At 40.0% G+C, this 26027-nt stretch overlaps 1 protein-coding gene and 2 long non-coding RNA genes across 9 annotated transcripts in view; 2 read left to right on the forward strand and 1 right to left on the reverse strand.

Moving 5' to 3' along the window:
- DMXL1 (Dmx like 1) overlaps positions 1-16855 on the reverse strand; it is an 88218-nt gene extending 71363 nt beyond the window's left edge. For 4 of the 7 annotated variants that reach the window (XM_035309307.1, XM_035309311.1, XM_035309309.1 and 1 more), the window contains exons 1-2: positions 16674-16855; positions 5330-5455 (exon numbers count right to left, since the gene is read on the reverse strand). In XM_035309307.1, the coding sequence (XP_035165198.1) occupies positions 5330-5455; positions 16674-16760 (213 nt within the window). In that variant the 5' untranslated portion in view covers positions 16761-16855. The remainder of the gene's footprint in view (positions 1-5329; positions 5456-16673) is intronic. The other 3 variants (XM_035309312.1, XM_035309310.1, XM_035309308.1) reach the window with 1 other exon arrangement.
- On the forward strand, positions 677-25221 carry LOC118155795. Its single transcript, XR_004746009.1, has 2 exons — positions 677-727; positions 25014-25221. It is a non-coding gene; the product is annotated as an uncharacterized LOC118155795 (long non-coding RNA).
- Positions 17650-20224, forward strand: LOC118155794. The gene is made up of 3 exons (XR_004746008.1): positions 17650-17891; positions 17966-18073; positions 20140-20224. It is a non-coding gene; the product is annotated as an uncharacterized LOC118155794 (long non-coding RNA).
- Positions 25222-26027: the final 806 nt, after the last annotated feature.

Raw genomic sequence — 26027 nt, forward strand, 5'->3', positions numbered from 1 at the left:
GGCTTGCATGAAGCTAATGATGTTTGATGAGGCTAAGGGCAAGGTGCTGCACCTGTGTTGAGGCAATCCTAAACATTAGTGTAGGCTGGGAGATGAATGGATGGAGAGCAGCCCTGCAGAGAAAGATTAGAGGGCACTGATGGATGAAGAATTGGACATGAGCCAGCAGCGAATGCTTGCAGCCCAGAAAGCCTGGGCTGCATCAACAGAAGCATGGCCAGCAGGTCAAGGAATGTGATCGTCCCCGTCTACTCTGCTCCTGTGAGACCCCACATGGAGTCCTGCATTCAGCTCTAGGGCTGCCAGAATAAGAAAGACATGGTGCTGTTAAAGCAGGACCAGAGGAAACCCACAAAGATGACCAGAGGGATGGAGCAGCTCTCCTATGAGGACAGGCTGAGGGAGCTGGGGTTGTTCAGTCTGGAGAAGACAAGGTTTCGGGGACACCTTACAGCAGCCTGCAGGAAAGGGGCCTACAGTAAGGGAATCTTTGTCAGGGATCATAGTAATAGGACAAGGGAGAACAGCTTTAATATTAGATGTAATCTAAATTATACCTAATAAGGAAGAAATTCTTCACTAAGAGGCTGGTGAGGCAATGAAACAGAAGCGGATGCCCCATCCCCTGAAGCATTCAAGGCCCAGCTGGATGGGGCTTTGAGCAACCTGGTCTTGTGGGAGGTGTCCCTGCCCAGGGCAGGGGAGTTGGAATTAGATGGTCTTTAAGGTCCCTTCCAATCCAAACCAAACCACCCAATGATCCTAACATGAAAGGCCTCTATTCTAAAGTAATGCTTGACATTAAGAGAAGCAAGATGTCATGGTTTTAGCTGGGATAGAATAAATTTTCTTCATAGAGGGTTGTATGATGCTGTGTTTGGGATTTTTTTATGACAATAGTGATGATAGCACACCGACGTTTCAGTTGTTGCAGAGCAGTGCTTGCTCACACAGGGCCAAGGCCTTTTCAGCTTCTGGTGCTGCCCAACCAGCAAGGGAGGACACTGTGGGTGCACCAGGAGCTGGGAGGGAACACTGCCAGCACAGCTGGCCCAAATGGACCACAGGGATGTCCCATGCCACATGGTGTCATGGTCAGCAATAAAACAGGGGTAAAGGAGGAGGAAGGGGCGGGACATTGGAAGTATGGTGTTTGTCTACCCAAGGAACTGCTATGTGTGATGGGCCCTGCTCTCTGGGAGTGACTGACACCTGCCTGCTGATGGGAAGCAGTGAATGGATTCCTTGGTTTGCTTTGCTTGTGTGCACAGCTTCTGCTTTACCTGTTGAACTGTTTTTATCTCAACCCATGAGTTCTCTCACTTTTACCTATCTGATTCTCTCACCCATCCCACCCCCACGGAGTGAGCAAGCAGCTGGGTGGTAACTGGCATCTGCCTGCCATGTTAAACCAAAACACAAGATAATGCTACTGTCTACAGTTCTGATATTCAGTAATAGTCAGTTTCTGATTTCTATGAAGTTCTTGCTCAGAAAGTATTGTTTTTTAAAGCAACATTAAGTCAGAGTCACTTTATAGAACATGTTTTGATTTCAGTATCAGCCACAAATGTTTTAAGGAAAAAAAAAGTACTGAACAACTGTACCTGAAGTGATATTTAAACTAGAACAGTAGATTAATGGTTTCCAAAGAAACCCTCTGCATTAAAAAGAACAGATAGTTAAACCTCTGTCAAACTAACAACCTAAACATCAGCCTGACCCAGAAATGCCAACAATAATTTTGTCACTTACAAAATAGTTAAACAAACCTTTTCCTTCCCTCTCAGACTAATATCTGCCCTCTATAAACCTCTTTAAGTACCTCAGTTACTCTTTTATTCCCGTAATTCCATTCCACACACCAACAGCAGCATGTCTACATAGAATCATGTTGATTAGTCTTTTTCTTCCTTTTTTTTTTTTTTTAAACCAAATGTGGACAGATCTTCTGCCTATTATTGTTTTTTTTTTTTTTTAAGACAAACTAACATTAGCATGCCAAAATGCTACACAAGGAAGTGTCCAGAGCAACTGTTACCACATGGAAGTTCCATAGGCTTCCATGGCATTGTAGACACTTTCATTAGTCCTCATGCAGAAGCTTGTCACTGACAAGAATAATGCAGATTTGAGTGTTGACTAACTTCCCAAATTACCACAATAAATGCCCAGATGGCAATAAAAGTTTTTGCTTTGCAAAGTCCTTGTATTAAATATGTGTGGAGATGCCTAACTGGGTTGTAAAACAGAGGTTACCACTATTTGTGTGCCACCGTCAAGGAATAAAACATCAGCTTTTGGGGCAAGAATTTTCCTCACCCTCATTATTTTGTCCAAACTACCACTGGTCTCATTTTATAAAGTTTCACTGTAATCATATATATATCATTTTCATATCGTTAATATATCATTTTATAATATATTAACAAAATATATAATTGCTATATTATGTTATTAATATAACAATTATTATTAATATTAATAATCAAATAGTTTCTGGATACACCTATGTTTTTCCCCCATTAGTCCTCCATATTAAATAGAATGACTCAACAATTTTCTCATTCATGAGAAGGTCTTACTAAACTACATTATCATTCACCACCAAGCAATGTAAAATAAAACAATCAGTTACTTTGAAAAGAATCCAGCCTGCCTAAAAAAAGTTCAGTTCATTTAATAAGCCCTGAATTCAAAACTCAATTTGCAAATTCAAAATAATTAGTAGACCTACTGATAAAAAATGTCTTATTTAACAAATTGTTCTTACTTACAGAACCAATTTTCTACAAGTAATCTATTAGCATGTAAATTAAATGAAAATTTTAATTACTACCTACAACCTTCTTCACTAGTAAAATATCGTGTTCCATAAATAAAACACATTGTATATATTGTAACAGTGCTGTCACCAGCTATGACACTTAAGAACAACTTTGATTGAATATTTCAAATTATCTGAAGCTACTGCCCTCTTCTTGTACACTGTCAGGTATTTGTACTAGCCATGCCGTCAGAAAACTAAAATTTCATCACATTTAAATCAAAAGTTTTGGTCTAATTTCCATGTTAATATAGAAGAAGCTGCAAGAGGCTTGTAGCTTACATTGTGTGGGAGATGGTCAAGTATAATGCTCACCTCCAAACAAATCTTTCATTACCATGTTGCATACAAACACAGGCAAGAGATTCAGTGGCCTACAATTACATTGTCCTCTTTGTAGAAGTAATTAGTCCTTGTAAATCTATGGGATATTTATTTTTTTAACAAATATAGATGCAAACACTTGTTTGCATAAACAGATACATGCATGCCCTCTTTGAATGAGTAAGAACTCTCATACAACTCATCTCATTCTTTGAGACAGAGTTAAGTTTCTCCCCAAAACTAAGGAGTGAGAACACGGAGTCATATCCCAGCCTACCATTCAAAGCCAAGGTAGGGGTTGATCAAGTATGAACCCCCAAGCTGTTGCTACTTCAAAGTAGTTTCACAAGGCATTAGCTTCCCAATAAACTAGAACTGGATCTAGAGGGCAAGAACAAGTGAAAATTTGAACTCATTACTTTCATAACCAGTAAACAACCCTTCTACAAACTAATTCTGTCATCCAAAGGGCAAGTGATGGGAAATCCTTCAAACAGAAGGCCAGATATTTGTAAAAGATACGTCATAGCAGCTCTCCGTAAGTTAAAAAATTAAAAAGGTACATAATTCATAAACTACAAATTATTAACAGATGCCTTCTTGAAAGGTTCAAAGTTACAGCCAAATTAAACTGCATTATTTGCATTCCGTTTCTTCCTATTGATCATAAAGAACAATCTGGAGGTTAACTGAAAAGAAATGTGTCAATACCGATGAAGATTCTGTAAGAAGATATGACATCTTTGCAGCAGCAAGCTGGAAATACACTGAACTATCCAGTCAACAGATTCCTAGTTATTCACTACTTGTTCACACAAGTTATTCCTAGTTATTCACACAACGGAAAGTTGTTTCAATACCCAGCAAATACATCAGACTAATCACTAGCAGCAAACTATGCTAATCTGCAGGCTCAAAGTGATCATGTAGGTCTATGTAAAAACTGATAAAATCCTAAAACTTAGTTCAAAAGTTTGATATATACATATACATAAATCTGCAAATCAAGGGCAGTTGGTCATCTAAATATGTTCAGAACTGCTGTCAGGAAGTCACGATGACCTTCCAAAATTGCAGAAAAATATTATAAACTTGTGTTATGTGATCTGCACATGCATTTCACCATCCATTAGTACACATCCAGTGAATTCAAACAAGAAAACTTTATAGTTAGCAGCCAGGGAAAAAACAAACGTTCTTTACAGCTTTGAGCTACCAGAGATGGAAGAGAGCACACTTCCACATTATCATTAATGCTCCTACACTACTGTTGCAAGAATTCATCGCTCAAACATTGAAATGCAGGAACAAAGAGTAGCTGTGGATCCTCTAGACTGTTATTCATAGACGTCACACGTAAACATAGAGCAGTTTCCATGCAGAGGTCTTCTCTCAAGACTGACACCATAATTTAACCAAAGCTCTCATCAATTTACTCGTAGTGATATGCAGAATGCTAATGTTACCACCCCACTAAGGCTTAAAGAAAGGAAAGAAGCAAAAAAGAAAAACATCTTCCATGAGCCAACTTTTACCCACAGTTCCTACTTCATTGGTAAAGAGCTTAACAACACTGTGACATCCTAACAGACAGAGCTACTTTGTTTATTCTTTTTATTTTTTTTACAGTGAATAATTAAAAAAAATATTTTTCAGTAAATAATTTTAAACCTATCTAAAATAATAATTTACCTACCTACATGAGAAGAAGACGAGAACTCAAAAAAGGAAAACCCTATCCAAAAGCAATTTTAAGCCTTTATGAATTACTTGAAAGGAATATTATTCTTCTACAGATATGACCTGAAAATTATTTTTGTGGAAGAACTATTCTGCTGCCAGTCACTGGCATAGCAAGCATGACAATGACATACTCAGTAGTGTGAAGATAGAGTGAATAAATTAACTTTGCTCCCACCTTTCTCAACTTTTGGTCAAATTGTTGTCTCCTCTATGCAACTTCCTGTGCAGGCAGCCATACATATCTTCTACAATCTTATAACCGTGCTTACTATTTCACATTTATGATGCTGCTTACCATAAAGAAAGAGATGAAGCAATGAGCCCTTTCGCTATTCACTCTTGTGAATATTCACCTTAGCTTGCAAGCATCCATGCTCCTGAGAAAGCACTTAACATGACATTGCTAGAATATGATCATTACAAACACCTTCGTACCTTTCCCTGTTGCATCGAACAGTCCACACATCCCACTTGAATGTTTCCATGTTTTGCTCCAGGGATAATCTGTAATCTTTCGAAGTCAGTCCCTAATACAACAATATCACATCCTGATGCATACGCCTAAAAAAAAAAAAAAAAGAAACCAGAAAATTAAACAAAGCTGTAACTACTTATGGCATCAACGTATCAGTGAAGAATGAAGTGACATAGGGAGTGCATTTAACCCATGTAGAGCAACACAGAGAAAAATACAAAGTTGCAGAGATCAAACAGATGTCTACAATTTCAATCAAGCAACAGACTGGCAGATTATGCTCTCTCTCTACTTAAAAGCACACCACAACACTTTTGTAACAAGGAAACAGTGGTTTAAAATTGAAGAGGCAAAATGGATGGAGTTACAAAAAAAAAAAAGAGAAAAAAAAAGAAAAACAATGTTCATGCAAAGCGGTATAAAGCAATTATATCCCCTAGACTCAAAAAAGAGACATACAAAAATAAATTTTCAAAAAGGGGGAAGAGAGGCGAGAAGATAAAATGCTGTAAGCCATTTAGGAGAAGATAAAATTCAAAAGGAAAACAATGAAGCTTAGCTATAGAAAAACTAAAGTTTCAGACTAACAAGTTTTGTATTACTTGCATGCCATGGATTCATTTTATCTTAAATTTATGTTGTCACTAAGTAATCTACCACCTTTATAGAACCACCTGTTGAGTATTGCAATGCCTGAATGAAATAGAAATTATTATCTTTAGGTAAATTATATTAGAAACTAGGCACTGGTTAAAATGTCACGAAATATTAAAGATTTGAAAAACTTCTGGAAACAATAGTAAGCAGCAGCATCCAATAAGCATATAAAATATATCAGTCAAGTGCCAAAATCCAGCAACAAGGAATGCACTAACAACAAAAAAATTAAGAGCCAGTAAACTAGCACCAAAATTATTAGTACCAACACCTGTATTCTGTCAAAAGACAGACAAACTATGAAAACAAGCTACTGTCCAAGAAGATAAAGAGCAGAACAGTATCACAAGAACTGTGGATAGAAGACTGCAACCAACCCCACTAATTTCTAGTATATTTACTAAAACAATACTTGACTTGAAAAAAAGCAGAAAAGTGGAACACTAGATTTGCAGATTTTAGATACAATGGTCATGCTTTCAGGTGTTTGTGATTAAGGAGTGATTTTTGTAAAACCTGTGCTAGACTATCGTACCATTACATATATTAAAATGAAAAAATAAAATAAAACAAAAATGAAGATTTCCGTGCAAAGCTAATTTCCCCTGCAACGTGTGTAGTCTATTTAACAAAACCATCTTGCCCAGAAAACCAAGGACCATTCTCTGCATTCAGGCATTATTTTCCAACCTTCAGACTACCAGCCACCTTTAAAATAACCTGATTGTTTAAAGTGCTGTCTAGAATTCTTCTATAGACTAAACACCTTTACTTGTGATCATTTACTATCATCTTTGTGCCCCTTCTTGTCCTGTCTTCTCCTCACCTGCATGCAGTTTCAAGCAGTGCAGTTCCTCCTGTCAAAACTGGATCATTTATTACAAATGGGCAAACTGACCTGCAGGCTCTGATTTAAGACTTATACCAAAAGAGATTGAGTTCTATTTTCTGTTCAAATTTTCAAGTGATTATTTTGACATTGCAGTGACATGTTGAACTTTTGATCTGTTCCTCACAGAACATTTTTTCTGAAGTCAAAAAGCATCTCACCTGGTGACTCAATGATTAAGTCCTTAATCCACTAGGCAAGGTTTATTCCAAAGTACAATATAGACTGAAAATGATTGAATGAAGTCCTCTACCTCTTCTGTATGCCCCTCTAGTCCTCATCAATACTTTGTAAATTTACTAAATTTATCCACATCTGTTTCCCTCCATTTCTACACTCACAGAGAAGCCTGAGATCATGTAGAGTCACAACACTACAGTATTTCCACCAAAGGGAGTGAACAGCAGCATAAATACTAGCACAAAGTACCAGCAGCAGTTCCAAAATTGGTAAACTAACCATTTTAACTGGATCAAGAACACTATATCCAAATACACTTGGATTTTGCATTGGAAGAACTCTGAAGTAACTATCACACCCTGGAGTTTTTAGGAACTTGCATATTCACCAATGTATCAGACCCAAGGACCTAATAGTATCAGAATGCAGACCTGCTACTCTGTGCTGCACTGTTTCCCACAAAGGCCCCCTTTATGAACATAAAATCTTGCTCAGGAGCTATACATCCTCTTCCCTTTAGCTACATTTAAACAATGGTATTACTTGACGATTAATATTCATTTCTTGCCCAACTTAATAGGCAGTGTGCTTAAAAAGAGAGCATCAAATCAGAGACGGTCTTTCTGACAGAAAGTTTGGGAACATCACCTCATTCCACCAGCTCCCGATTCCAATAAACAATTATAAATGCACTCATAAGAATATAGACAAGGGTTGGGGTAAAAGGAGTGTCTTTTTATGATCTTCAATCTCTGAAGAAAAATAGTCATACTATCTTTATATTCTGATAATTCTCCACATTACCTGAACAACAAGAACAAAACTGACATTCAGGAAAAATAAATCACTTCTGACATCAGTCTACTCAGACAGATCAGATCATACTTGCTCACACTGACTTCCTAACCCCCAATAAGCCAGAGTACCATTGATTAGCTCTTAAGCCTGCGGAGCACATCTGTCACCAATGAAGTAAGAAAATGAAAAAAAAAAAAAAAAAAGCAAACATTTCATTTCAAAGAGCTTCCTAATATGAATACATTAGACTATAGCCAAGCAGAAGGAATACTATACTATATATATACCATATATTATATATTTTATATATATATATATATTATATTATATATATTATATATTACATAGTGTATATATTATATATATTACATAGTATATATATATAATATATATATACACTATATATAACATAGACTAGCAGACAACTATAGACAAGCAGAAGGAATCTGACTTGGGAGGTGACTTTTGATGTTTCTTTGATAGAATCACAGAACCATTAAGGTTGGAAAAGACCTCTGAGATAATCCGGTCCAACCATGCCCCTACCACCAATGTCACCCACTAAAACAAGTCCCTAAGCACCACATCCAACATATTCTTAAACACCCCGAGGGACAGTGACTTCACCATCTCCTGTTCCAATGCCTAACTATTCTTTCTGAGAAGAAATGTCTCCTGATTTCCAGTGTGAGCCTCCCCTGGCACAACTTGAGGCCATTCCCTCTAGTCCTATCACTAGTTACCTGTGAGAAGAGGACGACCCCCAGCTCCCCACACCTTCCTTTCAGGTACCTGTAGAGAGCAATAAGGTCTCCCCTGAGCCTCCCCTTCTCCAGACTAAACAATCCCAGTGCCCTCAGCCACTCCTCACAGGACTTGTGCTCCAGGCCCTCGATGTTCTTCTTATAGTGATGAACACAGACTGAACACAGTACTCGAGGTGCGGCCTCACCAGTGCAATGATCACCTACCTCTCTGGTCCTGCTGGCTGCACTGTTTCTGATACAAATCAGGATGTCATTGGCCTTCTTGGCCACCTGGGCACACTGCTGGCTCATGTTCAGGTGAGCATCGACCAACACCCCTACATCCTTTTCCTCTGCACAGCTTTCCAGCCACTCTGCCCCAAGCCTGTAGCACTGCATGGGGTTGTTGTGACCAAAGTGGCCCCCATACTTAGCCACATTGAACCTCATCCCACTGGCCTCTGCCCATTGACCCAACCTGCAGGAGAAATTTAATTTCAAAGACAAAAGGGAAAGGACACAGAAGGCAAGCAAGTTATATATTCACCAAACAAACAAACAAAAAACAGTCAGAATAGATTATAATTAAGCTTTCTGGCAAATGTAATTTGCTTCCTCTTCTACTATTTCCTACCATTCCAGTCCGATTACACCTCATACTGACCAGACACCTCAGGAGAGAAGGCTGAGTGCTTCTCCTAGCCCAACCTGCCCTTTGCTGTCCCTCATGTAATTTTTCATTTAAATGGTCTCTGTGAAGAGATGCCACATTTTCATACACATTCGATGGAACCCAGATGCCAGTTCTGAATGCAGTTTCTATGCGGTAATATCCTTAAAAAGACACTTTTCTAGAACAAGAGCACAGAACTAACTACTGGACATTTTTTTTCAGCTCAGAAAATAGTGTGAGGTATTTCAACACAGAATCATAGAATCATTTAGGTTGGAAAAGACCTCCAAGATCATCAAGTCCAACCTGCCAAGTCTACCACTAAACCATGTCCCTGAGAACCACATCTACATGTTTTTCAAATACCTCTAGGGATGGTGACTCAACCACTTCCCAGGGCAGCCTGTTCCAATGCCTCACAACCCGTTCAGTGAAGAAATTTTTCCTAATATCCAGCCTAAACCTACCCTGCACAAACTGAGGCCATTTCCTCTTGTTCTATTCCTTGCTGCTTGGGAGAAGAGACTGACATTATCCTGCTACAACCTCCTTTCAGGAAGTTATAGGGTACACTAAGCCTCCTTTTCTCCAAGCTAAACAGCACCAGCCCCCTCAGACACTCCTTGTAAGACTTGTTCTATAGACCCTTCACCAGCTTCATCGCCATTCTCTGGACACACTCGAGCACCTTGATGTCTTTCCTGTAGAGAGCGGCCCAAAACCGAACACAATACTCAAGGTGCATCTTCACCAGTCACATACAGAGGAAAAATCCCTTCCCTAGTCCTGCTGGCCACACTATTTCTGGTACAAGCCAGGATGCTGTTGACCTTCTTGGCCACCTGAGCACACTGCTGGCTCATACTCAGCCAGCTACCAATCAGTACCCCCAGGTCCCTTTCTGCCAGGCAGCCTTCCAGTCACGCTTCCCCAGCCTGTAGTGTTGCATGGGGCTGTTGTGCCCCAAGTGCAGGACCCGGCACTTGACCTTGTTGAACCTCATACAGTTGGCCTTGGCCCATTGGTCTAGCCTAACCAGATAGCTCTGCAGATCCTTCCTACCCTCAAGCAGATCAACACTCATGCCTAACTTGGTGTCATCTGTGAACTTACTAAGAGTCCTCTCAATCCCCTTGTCCAGATAATGATGAAGATATGGAAGAGAACTGGCCCCAGTACTGAGCCCTGGGGGACACCACAAGTGAAGAACCTCCAACAGGATTTAACTCCATTCACCAGAACTCTCTGGGCCCAACCATGCAGTTTTTAACACAACAAAGTGTACACACGTTCAAACCATGAGCAGCCAGTTTCTCCAGAAGAATGTTGTGGGAAACAGTGCCAAAGCTTTACTAAAGTCTAGGCAGACCACATCCACTGCTTTTCCCTCATCTAGTAAGTGTGTCACCTTGTCATAGAAGGAGATCAGGTTTATCAAGCTGGACCAGCCCTTCATAAACCCATGCTGACTGAGCCTGATCACCTGGTTGTCCTGTAGGCGTTGCATGATTACACTCAAGATGATCTGCTCCATGAGCTTCCCCAGCACCAAAGTCAGACTGACAGGCCTGCAGCACAGTATAATGGAAGTCAGTACTCAGAAGTAACGGGTACTTTCTATACCTCATGTGTCTCTGATACAACAAAAATTAATTCTGTCAACTGGTCAACTTTTATGTACTTAATAATTCACGTCACTCATTTTTGTTTTGACAGGTGCTGTTTTTTTTTATTATTATTTTTAGAAGCTATGGCAACTAAGAAGAAAAGTAGGCAAGTGCTCTGTTTTCTGTAGGGTTTTCTGTAGAACAAGAAGCAACTCCAGAACACAAGCATGTCATACCTCTTCTCTTGTCTATATCACCATGTTCTCTATTAGCATTTTTTATTTATTTATATTTATTTTTTACTGAAGGCAAGGAAGGGAGGGGAAGACAGGCAGGGGCAGGAAAATGCTGCCATACTGTTAAACTAACAGAGAATCCTTAGATAAATTCCTAAATATATATATTAAAAAAAAAAAAAAAAAAAAAAAAAAAGCAGAGGCTCTTAAGTCTGGTTTCATTGAACAAAAGAAGCTTTCACCTTAAGAATGTCCTGGAATATTTACAAACAAGTTGTCTTTACAAAATGAGACAAGCAGATACTGTTTACATTATCATGTTCTTGGAATGTTTATCAAACGATGCTTTGTTCTTTTGTTACACAAATGAACAAGGTAGAACTAGTTCAAGCTGCAGGAAAACGGATTTCACTAGCTGGTGACATAGCAAAACAAGCCTGAAATTAGGAAGTGAAAAATGTTTTAGGCCTGTGAAAATAAACGTCACTTTGCGTGCCACACTAAGTTTTCAGGCAGTTTCTACCTGTTCTTTTAATGAGATGTCAGTTTTCACTTCTAAAATCACATTTATTTGGAGATCATATTTTGACAGTAATAGTGCATAAAAGCATGTTAGTTTTAAAGGAAAATGACACAAACAATTTCATGAACTATTTTCATTTCTTTCCACAGTGAAAGTCTGATACACACAGCTCAGAAATGAAAGTCTGGAACTGGCAAATCAGACTCTAGCCTCAACAGAAGAAAAGCAAGAGAGCAAGAGGCTTGACCTCTTAACACAGCACAGCACCTCCCAGTTAGTTCCTTTATACCCACACTTTTTATATATTTTTTCTATGTATGGACATACAAAGTTTCTGCTGTTGTTTTTGCTACAGCTACATTAAGAATTAGAAATAATCCTATGTGACCTGTGCAAACATGATTTAACCTACATCTCTTACTTGCAGGGCATGCGTATACGTACCATAAACTGCCTATTTCAGATTTTCAGATTCAGTTTTCTATATACATTTTAAAATACATATATAAGTACAAAACACGTGCAAATATGTACGGGTTGAAGATACAGACTACAAAGAAAGCTCAGAACCCTGTGCTGGATGAAAGGTCATGCAGACCCACCCAGCTGAAGTTGACCAGGGGTGGCATGCAGGACACACTAACTGTGGACATGCTCTGTCCCCAGCTTCTGCACCAGCAGCTTACCAGCACAACCACCCACGTTACTTCTCGCTTCTTCTGGTTTGCAACCATTGCATCCAGCTATTGTACCTGAGGTACTTCTCAAGGGCTCATCCTGGCCATTTTTACCACTCACAGGTCTCGAGTGTACTTAGGTCTCTTGCAAATGAAATGAGGCAAGTCCACAAGGTCAGGATGTCAGGGTTCACAACCAAATTGACCAATTAAACAGATTTTATTGAAATTCTGTGATAGCTGAATAGTATTTTTATGACATGCTTGAAAGAAGTTTCCGATAGCTACTTTACTACCCTAGGGAAGTTTAATTTCTCACTTAAGGAAAAAACAAAGCTACTTCAAGGAAAAAAAAAGCAAACAAAATATAGACTAAGAACAAAAAATTATTACCAAAAAAACAGAAATCTTATCTTCATTAGTTACCTGTTTCTTCTGCTGGATTGGGCATATAAACATAATACATCCTCAGTTTGCCTGGGCTGAATGCTGCCTATATACAACACAAATTGCATTATGTCTCACTTCCCTCTGTTCTTCTCCCTTTCTCACCCCTTCCTCTTTAAAGAAAAATGTACAAAATTTAGTCTTCTGAAAAGTAAAGATAAAGGCAAATAAATCTATCACTAGGTAACACTGAAAAAATCTGTGTTTTTCTCCTTCACATAGAACAAGGAGAGTCAAAACAGACACAGTCACCATGAAACATCTCTCTGAATTATTCTATTTAAAAAAATTATCTCAGGCAGACATTCATACTACTTTTTTCAGCATGGTATCTCCCCTCTGTTCCCCCCAGTCACAGATACTGAGGATGATATATCTTAAAGGTATAAACCAAGAAAGCAAGGAAACTGAAACATAAGCCATCAGTCTAAAAAAAAGTGTCTATGTACTCTGTATGCAAGTTCTGATATTGAGAGTATTACATTTAAATATCTTATTTAAAAAATTATTTTCAATAAGAAAATTAATTACATTCAAGAAATACTTTTATCCTGGGGAAAAAGTTTTTTTAATCTGTGGAGAGTATTTAAAATAATACAGTTCTCCAAGTGGTCAATTGATTGGCCATGCACTTAGAAACATGGCCTACTGAAACTGCACTTTTCATTGAAAAGGTTCAACTGTTTTGTGTTTTCCCAAGTTTAGCTCAGTTAAAAATAATTGATTTCTTAAATTCAGAATAGGTAAACTAGGACATAGACAAAAAACTAGTATCAAAAAGGCGTCCTTCCCTTGTCTAAGTTACAATCAAGAGGTAGGTGCAAAGAGTCTAACTTCTCAGAGACTCTTTGGACCACTCAGTTAAATTTCTTGTCTATAGTTACCCATGAAGTTATAAATACAAAGAAAACATTAAATATTTTCTAGACAGTCTAGCAACAATTTTACTGAGCCTGCTTTTATTTATCAAACAATCTTATAAAGCTGGAAAACTTTACAAAAAAAAAAAAAAACTTACAAAAGTTTTTTACAAAAACTTTACAAAAAACTTATAAAGCTGAAAGCTTTACATTGCTATCCAGTATCTTTGGAAAAATTGAGCGTGGTCTTGTTTACGCTACTCAAAAAAAAAACACATTTTTCAAATGTTCTCTAACATAACATTTTAATTTCACAGTTTTGTCAGTCATACAAAACAAGTCTCAGGTCCAAGATGACTTCAACTAGACACACAGAGGAAATCTGTCCAAAAAAGATTCTGCTTGCTTTGAACTATGCAATTTATCTTTCTTTCCCCATTTTTCACCCTTACAAACAAGAGCCCTTTTGCAGCGACCATGACCAGTCATAGGACTTGTGCTTGTGAAGTTCGTATTGCTGATAGTGATTTTTCTCCCCTTCTGATATTTTGTGTTAAAAACAAACAAACAACAAAAACAAAGTCACCAAAGCAGAACTGAATAAGGAAACATGCCCAGATCAAAATAATCACAAAAGTGTTACCAGTGTTGATTACCTAATAAGTTCTACACAACTTCCATAAAAATAGTATAGCAGTATCCTAAGTATGTGAGCATGAACTTATGAACTTACTATTAAAATGTATTCGGATATGAAATACTACACATCTGAAAACAAAGAAAGTAAAGGATGCATTCCACTGCAAATAAAACTATTACATTTCAGGAGAAGCACATCAAGAGCAAATGGATACATTCTAACTCCTGAAGGACAAGTTCTTTATACTCTTTAGCATACCAGATGTTATTATCACACATTCTCAGTAGATAAATAAAAGGAATGCTTCTTAAGTTATCTTGAACCTTTTTCTATACATAAATAAAAGGCGTGCCAAAAACTCTTTATCAGCATTCCCTCTAAGAAAGCTGAAGTTCCACTTGTCACATTACATCCTAAAAAAGAAATCCAGAAAAATGAAAGACAGAACCTCTGCCACCTGCACACCGTGAGGACAAGTACCTCACATACCAGTTTAAAACCAAACCAGGTGTTTTCAGAAAGGTTCATACAATTCACTGTGTATAGGCACTCCCTATTAATTTAATCTCCAACTTTAAAGTCAAGAATAATCTATTATTTTCAGGTTAAAATTTAACATTTTAAACGTTAACGTTTTAAAGCTTTTTCACCCTATATTCAGTATAACAGTGCAAACAGTATTCTGGACAACACTGTATATAAAAAAATCGAGGTACTGCAGAACAAGTTATCTTGTCAGACAATGACTCTTCCCAGCTGTACAGTACAGAATCCTGACACATCAACTCCTGTGTTTCCAGTCGCTCTGACCAAGAACTCACAGATGTTTGATGAAATGTTTTTATTATTATTTAGTACTGATATGTCATTGCATAGTTTTTGTACTTATTAATGCTTACATCTTGATTTCAGATGCAGGAAAAGAACTGTCCATTTTCCTATTAGATTTTCTAAAGTCCACCATTTCCAGAAAAAAGGAACGAGTTGTAGAACCTTTCACTTGTTAATGTTTCTAAGCATTCTAGTGAATTTAACGTGGTGTTATAAAACAAGTAATAGGGGGGGGGGAGGGAGAACAAACAAACAAAAAAAGCCACAAGAACATGAAGCCAAGGATGTTTCTGTTGACAGTTTTAAATCTGAGGAAAGGGAATCCATTAATAACCTTCTGAGCAAAAGGACAAAAATCATGATGAATGTGTCTATATGAAACACTGTTACTATATTTATGTCAAAACAGATCTTGGGAACAACAGGCCAATAAAAACAGGGAAAGCTGAACTCTCCAATGGTTCCTTTCTCCCTAAGGACAGATCCTCACTCCTTTTATCCATTAGGAAATTCTGACACTTCCTGGAAGTTAGGCTGTAGTGCGAGAGAGCTCTTCAGTGACACTAATAACTTGACCTCCTTCTCCCCAAAAAGCAACGTTCTGCTGAGCTTCCTATTTGGACATCTTACTTGAAACCTCAGCAGCACTTCACTGTACAGTAACTTTGCTGTCTCGCTATGTTATTTCCCTACCACCTGTAGGTCTCAAACACCTCTGGATACTTGAAATCTGAAAACCCAGCGCAGCGGGAATGGGAAGTCACAGCTGCTTCAGTTGCAGAGGGTTGCCAATATGAACTTACAGCAGTGGCATTTTGGGAAGCAAGCACTGCACTGACAAGGCCGGACTGGCTCCTCAAAGCCAGCCCAAGGGGAGCAGCGTGAGGACGTGTGGCCCAGGACCCGTGAGGGTGCCCCAGCCTCCCTCCCCAAGCTGGCACAGCACCCCGACAGCCGCGGGAGCTGTAAGCACCCAGCCGGGCTGAGGCCGGGCAGGAAAGGCACGCTCAGTTCTTGCACCTCCATTTACCGTTGCCCTATCGGGCTCCACACGACGCTGCTCCGCGGCAATCAGGGGCGGCCAGAGGAAAATAAGGTTAAAAATAGTGACGCGCGGCGAGAAGCTGAGTTTTGTCTCATTTCGTTCCTCGCCTGCCTGAAGAGGAGAGCAGACAGGGGGCACAGAAATCCCAAAACAGGAGCGAAAAGGGGGGGGGGGGGGGGGGGGCGGCGAAGGCTGACGCGCGGCTCCAGCTCCCCCGGGGCAATGCGGGACCCCCCCAGCGGGTGCAAGGCGCCCCCACCGCGAAGGTCGCGACTGCGGGGCGCTGTTTATGTAACAGCGAGGCGGCCACCGCCACCACCACCACGGCCAGCACCGCCACGGCCAGCACCGCCACGGCGGCCACCATCTTCCCGGTCACGGCACGTGCGGTGCCCCGGCACGGCTCGGTGATGGCGGCCGCCCCCAGCCCGGCTGCCCCGCAGGTGCGCCGCTGCCGTCAGCAGGGAGGGTGCCCCCCGTCCGCCTCGGACTCACCGTGAAGGGCTGTCCGTGCAGGCTCCCCACCGAGAAGCAGTTGTCCCCCGGGTTCACGGCCCCCGTCAGCACCTGGTGCAGGTTCATGGCGACACGCAGGCGCCCGGCGCTGCCGGGACGCCGTCGCTCGGCCCTCCCTCGTCCCGCGGGCGGCGGCGGCGGCGCAGCCGGAGGAGGAGGAGGAGGAGGAGGAGGAGGAGGAGGAGGAGGAGGAGGAGGAGGCGGTGGCATATAGCGCGGGGCGGAGCCTCCCCGGCGGGGAGGTGACGGCGGCGCAGCGCCCCCTGCCACCCGCTTCGCCGCCCGCCCGCTGCCTACTGCCGCCGCCGCCCGCCCGCCGCCGCAGCGCGCTTGGCTCTCGCGAGAGGCGGGCGGGATCTCGCGAGATCCCTCCCGCCGCCTGCCAGCCGCCGGGCGGCCATCAGCTGCTGCGCATGCGCGCCGCCAGGGCTCCGAGGAGGCAGGGGTCTGTCAGCGCAGCGCTGGGGGCGCCTCACGCCTCGCTGCCCCCGTCCCCTGCCCCTGTCAGTGGTCTGGGGCCGCCCGTCTCTGTGTCCCAGAGCAACACCACCGTTGTGGGTGCTGGTGCTCTCCCCCCGAATCGCAGCGCCCACAGTGACTTGCATTCTCGCCCTATGGAGAATCGTTAGAGCCTCTTGTTCCAGGAAATACTGCAAAATCAAAATCACCTCGTGACGTGCAGGCGAGGCATGGTGTATCATCCCACAACGTCTGCAAGGTGGTACCATGCATCCCTAACAACAGCGATTTTTCTTGGGTTACTTTACTGGTACTTCTGCAAGCAAGGTCAACTGCATACCTTGTGTGGCATGGGTCTCGCCCATATTAATAAATATAAGCCTTGCATCCTTCAAAAAACATACTGAGAAGTACCTCACTGTACTGTATTAAAGATCATAAAGTATTTCATGCAAATAAAGATTTCTCCTATTTAGTTTTCTGACATGAAGAAAATTCACGTTTTCCAGTGTATGTACATAGACATCCTGTCAAAGGTCCGTGTTTCTTACGCTAGAGATAAATTTCTGTCACCCTAATCACTCTTTTTGTTTTGGAAAGGATCAAAAAGCATATCAAATTACCGGTGCGTCCAACCAAACTGATCTTATCCTTGCCGGGAGCGATGATCACAGGCAGATGATCTTATCCTTCTTTCAACTGCAGAATCTAATGGAGCAACCCCAATGGATTTTTAAGGTAACAACAATTTTCACTGGTCCTGACCAAGAAGTGGCTGAACCCTGTCAGGGGCCCTTATTTGTGTTTTTCAGCATGGCCATCCCTTTCTGGGCCCAGGCTGTGAACCAGTCCAGCCGTGGTTGCAGCCAGCTGATACTCCTTCCCCAGAGGATGGTTCCAGAATATGCCGGACAGAAAAAGTCAGAAATCCTGCAGAACTACCTTGGGTCTTTGAGCCTTAATTGCTCCACAGGAGTAAAATGCATATGATCTGCACCATGGTGAGGTACCAGGGTGACAGGAGAAAGCAATCCCAGATCTGTCTGATGAAGAATCAGGAAGAAGGGGAAATTCAGAACACCAATTAAATAATAAAAAAATTAAAAAGCGAAAGCAAAAGTTTTACTGATAAGTGCTGATTAACCTACATCTAATTACGGCATAGTATGGTATGTTTACAGCTGACATAACCTAACATGCTGATATGGCAAGAAAATAAGGAACTTCTCATTTCCTTTCTATTTAGATTTGGTCTTTGTGACTGTCCAGATTAGTTTGTTTGATTTATTGCGTAATAGAATGGATGTTGCCTTCTTATTTTCTGTGACAAAGTGAGAGCCTATACAATGGCCTGCCAGGCACATACACCCATGTTCTGGCTCCCATCCCACCACCTTCCCCTTCCCACCCTTTTCTGTCAGCAGTCAGCTCTTGCATGGGAGCTGTCACTCCACGCTGCCAATCCCTGAAGCTGCTGCTGTGCATCTGCCACTTCTCGGCCTGGGGAATAGCAAGGGCAGCCACCAGAAGTGGGGCTTGCACACACGTTCTTCCGTGCGGTGCCCCTTCTCACTTCTGCAACATCTGTGAATTCAGCTACAGACAGAATATGTACGGTATGTTTTATTATATCAAAGTGAATGCATTGTTGGGCACTGATGAATTTCAGCTCTGGCCTGTGCGTTGTCATGCTACAGGAAATAAATGTTTCAATACAATTCAAAGTATATTTATACCTCATCTTGGAAAAGCAAACAAACAAGCAAACAGGTTTTGCTTGGAGTTTCAAACCTTGACAGTATTTAGAAGGTTTAAAAAAAAAATCTCATAAAGTTGATAACCACCAAGAAAATGTTTTCTTATGCTTTTTGGTCATTTTGCATATTTTTCTCACCTTCTTCTGAACAAACAGTTTGTCCAAAAAGGTGTTTATTTTTCTTCCCACTCAAAAGTGGCTACAAATTTGGAAAGGCATTAAATTTGCCCTATAGGATTGCAAAATACCAAGGCTGGGTCCTTTTCATTGTTGTGCTCCCTGACATCAGTAAATATTCTATCTTAGGGCCTCCCAGGAGCCATAATTCTCACAAGCAAAGCTGCTGATTCCCATCATTCACAACTCCTGCTGCACGTGCTCACTCAGTTCTCATCTTTGGCTTTTTAAAGGGGAACTATATATATAAAATATGCTCAGTATCTGAATAGCATAAGATGGGAAACACCGTCACTTCCGAAGGTAACATACAGTGGCCGTGGCCTTTCTGTAATGCTGCCAGAACTGCAGCATTTGTACATGCATAGAAGAGCTTGGCAGTGAATGATGTACAGCTTTTTGGATTATTGGACAAAGCATTACATTTTCAGTAACAATCAGACCTTTAAATGCTCTAAAAAGCAGTGTACCAGGTGTATACAAACACATTGTGTCTTAGTCTTGCTAAGGCACATCTTGCTTGTATTTCACTAATAAAGCCTGAAGAAGTCCAAATGAGAATTTTAAGTTCTGTTTCTAAAATGAAAATTGCACTTGTGCAAAGCAAATCCAAGTTAACGGTATTCTTTGGTGTAATGTGGTAGAAAATCGATGCAGATTTGTAAATTATTTCATTTGCACAAATGCAATGACATATTTTGTGTTCTTTCTCTGCAATAAATATCCATGAGTCACTCATTAACAGCAGTGAGCTTGCTTATGTCAATGATACCCAGGAAGCTTTCAAAGAAGCTGACATTTCAAGTGGCACATTTAGTTTGTCAACAGTACTAGTAAATGTTGTTTTCTTCCCTAATTTCTTAAAATTCATCTACAGGTATGTAGCTGGTTTTTTTTTTTCCTTTTTTATTTTTTATTTTTTAATTTATTATCAAAAGGAATTAATTATATTCTAACTTACTACTTAGTAAAACAATGCACTCTAGCAAGGAACAACTGTTCCGCCTCATGTACTCTATGATTTTGTCTTTCTTGCCCTTGATGTTTCTGCAGGGATGTGGACACCTGACCTTAGTGAGGTTAAGAGGAAGATCCCTGACTGAATTCCCAAAGATCTGGAGCTTACCCTCATTGTCCAAGTGGGAATGACGTACCTGATTCTCTTGAGCTTTCAAGAATTTTAGCAATGTAAAAAGAGTGAAAACACAGCATGGCACATAAAATGTATAAATATATAAACATTGACATTTAGTATTATGGTCCTAAACAGTCAACCATTTTGTGAAACCTTTCTTTTAAAGCAGCTTGTTTTGTTGATTTCTTCTGTACCCTGTGTTTTACATCTGTAGCCTCCAGGTTAGAGTGACATTTTCTTCTTTTTTTTTGTTCTGTTTTCATTTGGTGAAAGACATTTTGTAACAGTTCACGTTGTTGTCACCTCTCTTAACATTTGCAGTGCAGTACATTCTCTCTTACATCTGTGATCTGATAGAACCTTTTACTTGAAGGAGATACTTGCTGACTCGTATCCTTAGGTAAAAGATATTAGTGAAGATGTTTAGATTTATTCAATCCATCTTTTATTTGGCTTTTGGTGAGGCTTCCATTTTATGAACTCAGAATATTTTCAGTAGTTGTTTCCTAGGCAAAAGCCATTACTATATCCTTTAGGTTTGCAAATGAACAGTTGCCAATTAACAAGCTTTTAGAATTCCCTTTCATATTCAGAGTTTTGCATTCATTTCATAGGCAGAGATTAAAGCTGCTTTTGAAGAAAATCACACACAGGCTGCTGTATAATACATTAACTGTCCACTCTTTAATCACCAGTCATTACCAGTAATTTAGAAAATGGAAATTATTATTTTTACATTCTTTACTGGTGCCTTGAAAGCTCAGTTTGATCTTCCCAGTTTACCTGGAACCAGTAAGCTTGGTGGGAAGACTGGACCAGGTCATTTGCCCCCACCTTCTGTTCCCCACACTGCAGCCTCTGAGCTCCTGACAATGGTCCTTCAAAGCACAGGTGGGGAACCTTGAGTCTGTGCAGCCAGTCTGCGTTTGGCTCCTTCCTACCAGAGAGCAGCAGGGCCAGGGGCCAGGAGAGGGTGGGTGGGTGGCAGCAAGGATGGCAGGGCTTCAGCACTGTGCTGCTGTGCAAAGTGCACAGTAGCAAAATCCAGAAGGATCCTCCATGGCCTCTAGGAGTCCTGCTGCACTGCAAATTCTAAATGGTGCCAATTTCCAAATGGATCAGTCGTTTGTTTTTTTTTTTTTTAATTTTTTCAGTTTCAGTGTCCACAGGGTACTTTTCATTACATGGTGCAAGAATCAGTGTCCTGGAAAAGACTGAGCAAGGCTCTCTCCACCCATACAGAGATGCCTTTTCAGCTGCTCCATTCGTTGTGTGGACCTGGGAGACTCCATTTGGCTCTGGAGAAGTTCCTCAGACAGTTCACCTACTGATGGTGAATTCTGATTAGTCTGCTCATGTGTAGTGTGTGATTTGATATGCACAGGAAAGGCTATTAAAATATGCATTATGCAGTGCTACTTACCAGAATGTATTTGTCCTTTTTATGTAAACCCAAAATTATTCAGTAAATCTATTATTTTCTCAAAGATACAGTAGATTTCAGGTCATGTATAAAATTAGCCATTATTTATTGATTTAGTTAGTTAGTTTAGTTTACTGTGAAAAGTAAGTTTTAAATGATATGTAAATATGTAGACAGGTCTACATGCACGTAATTCTGCCAGTCTGTTCTAAAGAACAATATTCTATTATGTATTTTTAAGTTTCACGTATGTTTTCCATATCATATTTAAAAGGGTGACATCATTTATAGGTGTCCCTGAAAAACTTATTTGAAGAATAAGGCAATTGCTTTACTGCACCTTTCACATCTGTGTTAAGCATTTGGCTGTATGTGTTTCCAAATTCAGTAAGAGCATGTCTCCACAAATCAATCACATGCAGATGTTTTTATCTAGGCCTTTAAAATGGCATAAGATGCTCACAGGATAGCCTGAAAAATAGACTTTATGCTGGTTTTTTTTCAGCCTTTTATTTATTTACATTTAGGTGTTAATCTCATAGGAGGGAGGTGTGATGTTTTGACAGAGGACAGAGATAATTAGTCCATACCTATTCACAGCTTCAAGCAAACAGCCATTCAAGTATTGGGAAAGAAAAATGCCAAACACATCAGTCTTTTGTTCTCTCCTTTTGGCAGTGTAATTCAGATATAACACATTTCTCCTCAAAAGCACACACTCCCTTCTACCTTGAAACCACTTTGTGAGCTAGTCTCTCTTTTTTTCTTTCTCTTTTTTTCTTTTTCTTTTTCTTTTTCTTTTTCTTTCTCTTCTTTTCCTTTTCCTTTTCCTTTTCCTTTTCCTTTTCCTTTTCCTTTTTCTTTTTCTTCTTTCTCTTTTTCTTTTTATTTTTCTTTCTCTTTTTCTTTTTCTTTCTCTTTCTCTTTTTTTCTCTCTCTTTTTCTTTCTCCTTTTTCTTCCAGCAGTGTTAATATACAAGGCAAATTCAGGAGTTATTTAGGTGGGTTTTTTTGCTCACTACATATCAGAAAAGGAGCCATGCTCCTCCCCTCAGGCATCTATATACACATACACAGTGTGCCTGTTCTGTTAGGAACACTTGCTTCTTTATCTTTTTTATATTCTGTTTTTATCACCCACAGTAAAGTAGAGAAGAGAAAGGAAGAGCAATCAGATCAAGGAGAGCTGATCTTTGTCTTACTGCAAATTCCTTCCACCATTTGATGGCATTCAAATCCTATCTATTCATAGCTCTGCAGAAACATAAAAAAAAAAAAAAAAAAAAAAAAAAAAGACTAATAACTAAGACAGTAAATTTTAGCCTGGTGTTAAATTCACAGTTGGCTGCTATATGCTGAGTAGAAAATGACAATGCAGCTATGGATTGACAGGATCTAAAAGTTACACATGCATTTCTTAAGATACATTAAAGTAGGTTGGTGGGTTGTCCATCAGTATGAAGCTTCATCCATTTTGCAGCTGAAAAATATAACTTTTCAACTAGATTTTTTTTTTAAAAAAAGGCACAATTTCCTTGTTTTAATTTTGCTGTGACTGTAAATTGTCACTGGGTTTTATGAAGACTTTCCTGAAACAGCATGTGGTTTCATGATGTAAACTGTTTAATCTGCCCAAGAGCAATAATGCTTTCTCGTGACTCTTCCTCCACCATATATTGTATACTCCACCTCAATGGACTGATTTTATTTACTGCTGAGTCAATATTTACCACTTCGCTACTGCCCGCAGTAGTTTTAATCCCTGTCTGAACAATTGAATGGCACCAGGAGCTTTTTAAAGCCTGTAGGCCTTAACTCTGTCATATTCAATGAGTTTCTAGTGAAAGTTAAAGGGGATCAACACCCCAAAGGGCTCAAATGGAGGTCTGATTACAGAAGCCATGTGTAATGGAGCAGCACTAAGAAATACTGTACATCGTTCCTTTTACAGTTTGTTTCCTCCCGTAGCATAGCATTATTTGTAAGTGAATGTTAGTATTTCATTGCAGACACTTATCAGGAAATATTTTTGCTATCTAAAACACTTGGTTTCAGATAAGATAGCCGGCAGGGATAGCTGCAGAATTTCTGCCTCTGTCCTAGCCCCCGTTTGCAGATGGAATTGCAAAAGTCAGCTTACGCATAATGTGTAGAGGAAGAAAAGAGCCCATGCAGAATAGGTATATCAGGGAATTATCTCCCATGTTTTGATAAGATAAGGGGCTATCTGATGTCACTGATAGCTGCACACAGACAGATGCGTGGACAGCAGTATCACAAGAAGGGGAGTAATGCCTGCTGCCACCAACCACGCGAGAGGCAGGCACAAGAGGCTAGAGCAGCTGCCTTGCCTGGCAGCGTGCATGGAGCCACGGCAGTGCAGGTTTTGCTGGCACGTACGAGTGAGAGGGAAGTTGTTACTGATTACTGTTTGTATTGAAATCATCCTGGAGGACTTCAGTGGGACACAGGACATGCTGTGTGAGGCAGGGCACATGTAAAACCTCAAAGGTGCGTGTGTCCTACCCCTACAGAGCATGTCAGAGGATGTTTTCTGTGTGTGTGTGAAGATATTCTGCTGTAGCAGAAGCATCCACCTGAGGAAGAACCAAACCTAACAGAACATAAAAGAGAAATGAAATAACAGCCATCAGGAAGCATGATACACATACAAACCAGATACAAACCAAATTGCTTTGTATATAGAGACTCAGATCCAGGCAAAGCTATTTCAGTCTTTTCTTCCATGTTAGGTATATTTTTCTGTAGGCAGTTCACTCTGTCAGGTTTTCAGGCAATGATTGAAAAACACAAAATCTCCTTGAAATTTACAGATACTAAAATACCAGCGGAGCCAATGTAGATATCTGTGCAAAGCTTTTTCACAAGTACAGTTAGTCCGCATGTAAGACACTGAAACTGGTTAAGGTAGACTATCAGCTGTGTTGTAGATAAGTGAGTTTTGGAGCCATAGAAATAGATTTCTGTTCTGCAATTCCAGTGGCTTTTTCTGTGTTTTAGCTGCTGAACCTCCACTGCAAAGGCTAGTGTGATTCAGTAGCACTGATATGTGGTATTTTATCACAGAATCAGAATCACAGAATAGTCTAGGTTGGAAGAGACCTCCAAGATCACCGAGTCCAACCTCTGATTATCAAGACAAGTGTCTTGATAATTCCTTATGGAATTATTGTTTGAACTTTACATTAGGTATAGCTCTGTATTACCTCAATTTCTCCTGAGGGACTTGGCAAAGAAACCAGTAGCAAATCCAGCCAAAAGTCAAAAGCATGATATCCAGCTGGATGGGACTTCAGGCAACTTGGTCTAGTGGGACGTGTCCCTGCCCATGGCAGGATGGTCTTTAAGGTCCCTTCCAACCCCAGCCATTCTGTGACTCTATGATTCTATATGCATTCCCTGTTTGCTTTTGCAGCTTACTCAATCTTCTCCTTAAGTAAAAGTAGAAAGACACAGCCTTTCCCCCAGGAGGACAGAGAAATAAGATTGATAGTAATCAGATGTAATTTACAATTAGGTTCTGTGTTTAAATATACCAGTCCAGTGAAGAAAATAACTAAAAATAAATTAAAAAAAAAAAAATCAAAGCACTCTAAAGGCCAAAACTGACAGTTCAGTCTAGGAAATTGTTTCCTGCACTTGATTTCTATGTCACATTTAACAGTCATGTTTATGTTTATAGGAGTTTGTATGTGCATATGTATGTGTTTGCTTGTATGGTTTTGTGTGCAAGAAGGGGAGAGACTATGAATTATCACTAATGCATGCTACTTGTCATGTTTTCAGAATACATGGCAGTCAGCAATAACTTGAAGTATGAGGAGGTATGAATCTTTTTTTCATTGCTCGATGATTCAAGATTTTTAAAAGACTTTTACGATTCTAAAAATTAATACAAATTTTATATTACATAAGTCGTACTATCTCATATAATATGCGTTTGTTTTTTTCTCCCAGATAGAGCACTACGGTTAACACCATTTGACAAATCAATATGCCATTGTTTTAATGGGCTATGCAATAAGCAGAAGAAAACATGAGTGTATACATATATATATATATATATATATATAAACTGAAAACACCAATTTGGTTTTGGTCATAGCTAGATGAAATTACTGTGACAACAGCAATTTTCCACTGTATGGTTGATACAGATGTAATTTAAATAACAGTCCTTAGGAAAGTGTCAGTATTATTTCTTTGTTTTGGTACTTCTTACAAGTGTTATCTGCAGTAACTTAAAAAACTGTAATCTAAACTAGGATAGTTATGACAGCTTTGAATGGGGTTCAATTTAAATGCTATCACTTTGGTCTTTCTATAGAGATACAGTGCATAACAAACATAAATGAATTTTAG

This window comes from Oxyura jamaicensis, chromosome Z (assembly GCF_011077185.1).
Source record: "Oxyura jamaicensis isolate SHBP4307 breed ruddy duck chromosome Z, BPBGC_Ojam_1.0, whole genome shotgun sequence".
Classification (NCBI taxonomy): Eukaryota; Metazoa; Chordata; class Aves; order Anseriformes; family Anatidae; genus Oxyura; species Oxyura jamaicensis.